The following is a 6000-nucleotide window of genomic DNA, read 5'->3' on the forward strand; positions in this document are numbered from 1 at the left end:
TTCCAACCCTCGTATGTGGTGAACGTTGTGCAGAAACTGTTCGCAAACTCCCTGAAATGTTTGATCAACGTAATGCACTGGATGGGTCCACTGTGATGAGACTGATTGCTAAATTTGAGAAAAAGGGTTTAGTTGTGGACATTAAACCTTGTAATAAGTTTTTATTATGACAATACTAATATAATAAATAAAACTTAAAACGAGCTATACCTATACCCTAAAATAATTGTATTCTTTGCAAAAACAGAGGTAAAAGAACTGAAAATCAAAATCAATGCGCCCGGGTAGATGATTTGGAAATAATGACAATCAGTGTGGGCAAATGTGTCGTAATCGTTTACCAGTTAATGTTTAAAAAAAAATGTCAAATTACAATATATGTAATGAAATGCAGTATAATGAATTTTTCCTAAGCACCATTTCATCAGAAACTCGAAAATCCTTGTAAACTTTAGCCATTATAGCTAGGAACTCCAACTAGGAACTCACACACATTATTAGTGATGTATGCTCCAAGTACAGGATATTTACGACACTCTATACAGTTCAAATCATTTGTTACAAAATCTAGGAACAAAAAACACTTACGTGAATTTGCTTTTTCCGTTTCTTGACTACTGTCATTAAACACACCAATTGCCTTTAAAAATACCTGAAATATTGAAAAACAAATTTAAAAAATATTAAACTTAATGTAAATTGTATTCTGATATATACCGATGTTTTGTTTACTTACAAGTAGTTTGTGCGTTAAGGGCGTGTCACTGTTAGGAAATGACAATCTTTAGTGAAAAGTACATTTTGCTACTTACGTATATGCACAACATAAATAAATAACAACTTCTTCCAGGATAATTAAAAGTGTGTAAATTACTGTTGCTATAGTGATCTTTATTATGAACCAATTTTTAGAACCATCGTGTGTGTGCGTTTTCTCGGGGTTCTTCCATTTCCTCCCACTTTCTTTATTCCACCATTTCACTCATCTCTCATCATCACCGTCTCCTTTAGCCTAACCGGCATAAACGTGGGACGTAAAACTTAAAGATTTCATTTCATTTTTCACTTTTTAGAACATTCATTTTAATTTGTGTAATGAACTTGAAGAAGTGCGTTTAAGTTTTCATTTCTGCATTTTCTTTCATTACACGTTACAATGCATTCTTTATTCACGTTTGTCGGAACTGGAGCGATATCATACTCTCACAGACTTTCCTTATACGTCACGATAATGCTCCAGTCAATGAGAGTGTATATAGAGACGAAATTAATTAAAAATTTGTATGAAATGAGGGGTTCGAGATTATCCTTTACGCCTGGGTTCTAGACTCGTGTACGGTGCTTCGTAACAGAAGCGGGAAGAGCGACACGTTATTGTGAAAGATGATCGCGTAACATAAAGGCCTGCATAAACAGTATACAATATTTATTGGATATTTTTCTTCTTTCTTTCTTTCTTTTTTATAAAAAAAAAAAAAAAAATTATAAGAAAAAGGAAGGAAAACTGGTTGGGACATTGGCTGAGAAGGAAGTGTAACATGAGGAACATGCTAGAGGGTATGGCACTGGCGGGAAACAGAGGGACAGGGCGAAGAAGACAATTGATGGACGATATCAAAACAGAAAAATCGTAGGTGAAGACGAAGAGGTTAACTGTACACTGTGAAGCATGGAAGCTTCTCAGTTGCAGCAAGTAACCTGCCAACAATGGCAGAATACCTATGATGATGATGATGATATCATTTTGTCCCGTTTGATGAGTCATCTGGTATTTATCTCATCTGTATATGTCTTGTATCGGTTCGTATACTTTTCATCTTTGGACTTTTATTTTATTTATTTATTTATTTTTAGCGCTATTGATACTGCAGAACATATCTCCACTCAACCTCTCATGCATTTTAAAAGTGATGTATATTTTTCTAAGCTAAACTATTTGCGTACCTCTTCAAGAGTAGTGTCAGAAATTCCGTAAGAACTTATTCCAAGAGAACTTTTCTTCTCATCTAGTAACTGGAAGAGGCGCTGGAATTTCTCAAATGGCATATCCCTCACAGGTAACACATACATCAGTTCTGAGCCAACTTTCTCTCTTAAGCGTGCAGTTGGAAATATTGTCTGGATGAAAGATGTAAGTTTCTGTTCCGTGGCTGCAACGAAATTCCAATTACTTCACTTTTGATAAAGTTTACAGTCAACTAGATATTTAATCAACATTCGAATGAAACATGTTAGAACAAAAAATTTCTCAAAGAAGAGTGATTTCCACAAAATAATGTCACAATATTACAAACAGTCTTTACTTCATCAGATGAGGTATAAGATTCAAAATAATTGGTCGGAGATTGAAGGTATACTAACGCCCGTCTCCGAAATGCAAACAAAATTATGTGGAATAAAATAAACACAAAATTCTAATAATATACTCAAGTATTTCACACTTCACCATGCTTACTAAACAGTATATTGACTATCCTTGTTTTATACAATTCTTTTTCTTTTTCATTCAGTGACATATTTGTTACTATATGTTTAACTTATTTCCACAAGTCATATTACGCCCTATGTAATGTATTTCTTGTGCCAGTTGTGCAAAAACTGGAGAAAGATTAAAATGAGAAAGAGAAAGAGAGAGAGATAGAGAGACAGAAAGAGAACAGAGTCCGCCAGAAAAAATGTATACATTCTTTGTCATCCTTTATCAGGCTAGTGGCTTTGACAATTGTTCTGAAATTTACGTATGTTGTAGTATGGTTTTTCGACCAACAGATGTCGGTCCTGTCAGCACGGTTAGTGAGATATGAAAATGGCAGGTGCACGCTTAATGTTCGAGCAGCGTACGTTTTGAATTGTTCTATCAGGTTTCGGAATGCCATTGAAATCCAGCGTCACTGGAGAGGGGAATTTGGTATTGAACTACCAACCCGCCTAACAATCAAACGCATTGTTAACAAGTTTGAGGCGTATGGAACGATTTGCGATATTCACAAAGGAAGATCGGGAAGAACGCCTACAGCAACAAGTCTGGCTTTGTCGGCTCTCGTGATGGAAAAGTTTGAAACGTCACCGCAGAAGTCTGCTACGTAACGTGCACGGGAGGTGGGGGTTAGCACTACAAGTATACAACGAATTTTAAAAAACGCTAAGTGAAAATCTTACATTCCGCAATTACGTTACTTTCTCTGATTCTAATGTACATTTATACGGATTACGAAATTATTCTGAATTGTACGACAGAGTTATTCACTTTAGAACATATATATTCACTTTCAAAATATATCGTACAGTTACATTACAATACCATATAATCAATCTACGCAACATGACACTTCGTTCTGTTCTTTATATCTTTTTACATTGCCACAGCAACGACATCAAAAAAGATAAACAAGTCGTCATAGCAACCAAATTAACAAAATATTTTTTTTTAAATAAGATACCAACATTTAAATTATGTCTTTATATCTTTCTTCTTCTTCTTCTTAAGTGATTTTGCCTTCAACATAGCACTTTTGCCCGTAACTATAAACAATGCTCAGAAAGTATTTGGAAAGATAGACAATATCGTTGTACATTAATAATGACGATTCCGATGCGCCTCAAACTATTTAAACTATTAGAAAAAAAATCAGGTTTGAAAGGCTTAATGGAAACATGTTAAAAAAAAAAAAAAAAAAAGTGCAACTCACTATGTTAATACCTTTCACCCTCAGAATAGTTCTGATGCGACGTAGTCATACGTATTGTGAATGATAACAAGAGGAATATTTCACCATTCTGTGTGCGATCCATCACTCAGTTTCGTGAGAGAGGTCGGGGGCGGAAACCCTACTTTGGGAAGATTACTTGTTAATTAATGCTTCGTTAATTTTTTTTTTTTAATGAAAATAATCATTTCTTATTCTGTTTAATATTTAATTAAAAACAAACAAAAAACAATTCCTTACCATCACTTTCCGGGTTGTGTTTAGTTTCTCGACCACTCATCACATTGCCATCTGCCTAAAAATAAGCAGATACATATATAGTTTAAATTTCTGAGTTATTTATTTACTAAAAAGAAATTATGAAATTTTAATTTGTAATACTTATCGCTAAATAAACAAACAAATAAAAATTTAATATACTAGAGCACCTCTAAGATTTAGTCTATAATTACCTTGGAAATCGTTCAATTCATAAACAGGGACGAAGATTAAAATTACAAAGGTTTCATGCACATAACCATCTATTACAATATTTGATTAACTCATATATCAACGATAATATTATTATTTGATAGGTGGAAATGGTTTTAATATGATGTACTTATATAGTTGTTACGTACAGATAGTCTGTAACTGATTTCTTTAGATATAGTTATGGCTAATACTTACGGATCTGGATTATGAATAGTTATTTCTAATAGTTATTAAATCTACATTATATAGTTACCACTAATAGTTGTGATCTAGATTACATAATTATTTCTATTAGTTACGAATCCGGAATATATAAGTAATATGGAAGAGTAGGCATTATTTAGTAGTATCTGTGAAGAATTGACTACAATGATATTGGAAGGTACACGCATGACTTTAATGTAACAATAACATAAATGGAAGCATCGAGGATTGTGTTCATATTTCCGTAAGATTAATACAGATGTAGATAATTTTGTTTTACTATTATTCAATCTATTTGTGTAATTAATGGAGACTGGCAAGTAACTCGGTTCTCATGTTAATATCGTGTGGTACAGATTAATTTTATGAGTGCCGCTTGCAAAATATATACAAGCGCGTAATTAACATAATAATTATATACAGAGTGGCCAGAAAGTCTCTTTACACCCGAACTAAATGTGTGTAACAATGTACGATGTTAAGATATTTAAGAGTTGAGCTTCCCATCCAGATCATTGAGATGGCAACAGTTCTCCTCATGTGAATTGTCACGTGATTGCCGCGTAACTGCCACGTGACTGTCCGAGGAGGGAGGAAAATAAAGTTTGTACGTTGACCAATTTACTGTCTCGCCTTTCTGTGTTAGATGAATAACAATGGCAAATACCAGTTGACTTCACTTTGGAGAAGCGCTTAGAAGTAAGTGTGTGGGTCCATGAACGAAAATGAAATGAAATCTTTGAGTTTTACGTCTCACGGTTATGCCGGTGAGGCTAAAGGAGACGGTGATGATAAGTAATGAATGAAATGGTGAAACGAAGTAAGTGGGAGGAAACGGGAAAACCCCGAGGAAACCCATGCACACGGTGTTTGTCCACCACAAAGGGGTCCATGAACGGAAGCACGACAACAAAACAAAAGTTAGCCCGGGTTATTCAAACCGGAAAAGGCAGAAATCAACCACTTCCGGTTTTAACGTTGATTGCTACAGAGTAAGAACGATAATAGATAGCGAGAAGCAGTTCTCTACAATCAATTAAGCGTACCAAGAATATATTCCATCTCAACTCTAATCTCTCTAAAACCGGAAGTGAGAGAAAAGATCACGCCATACAAACCAAATTCTTTCACGTAGAGTACACATGAAACTATTGTTTGTTATCAGTGTGTGAAACCACGTTCATCATAGTTTGAAATATAAGAATTTCATTTACACTGTTTTTCTCTCTCAGGAAGATTCCACAAGAAGGCAAGAACCCGCCCATCCGATATATCTTCAGTTTAACTGCGAATGCAAGTAATCAACAAGAAGGTGAGATCTTTCATATTTGAGTTATTAACAAAAGCAGCACAAAGAACGAAATCTAGAAGTCTAACTAAATTTTATTTGAGACCAACAAAGCGAGTGACGTAAATAGTACCATAATTTCTCCACGATCAAGCACAAAGCGAAAGAAGCATTACTCACGGTGGAAAAGGTACGACATACTGAGTAGGGTTTCCTATTATTATTATTATTATTATTATTATTATTATTATTATTATTATTATTATTATTATTATTATTATTATTATTATTATTATATAGATATCATAGTGAATACTGTTTACATAA

The 6000-nt window shown here is 34.0% G+C and overlaps 1 protein-coding gene across 1 annotated transcript in view; it reads right to left on the reverse strand.

Moving 5' to 3' along the window:
- Positions 1–6000, reverse strand: part of LOC145672047 (phospholipid-transporting ATPase ABCA1-like) — a 242611-nt gene that overhangs the window by 94015 nt on the left and 142596 nt on the right. Inside the window, exons 24-26 of the mRNA XM_081741259.1 lie at positions 3948–4002; positions 1945–2150; positions 589–652 (exon numbers count right to left, since the gene is read on the reverse strand). Of these exons, the coding sequence (XP_081597385.1) occupies positions 589–652; positions 1945–2150; positions 3948–4002 (325 nt within the window). The remainder of the gene's footprint in view (positions 1–588; positions 653–1944; positions 2151–3947; positions 4003–6000) is intronic.

Source organism: Thermobia domestica, chromosome 15, assembly GCF_964235325.1.
Source record: "Thermobia domestica chromosome 15, izTheDome1.hap1.1, whole genome shotgun sequence".
Classification (NCBI taxonomy): domain Eukaryota; kingdom Metazoa; phylum Arthropoda; class Insecta; order Zygentoma; family Lepismatidae; genus Thermobia; species Thermobia domestica.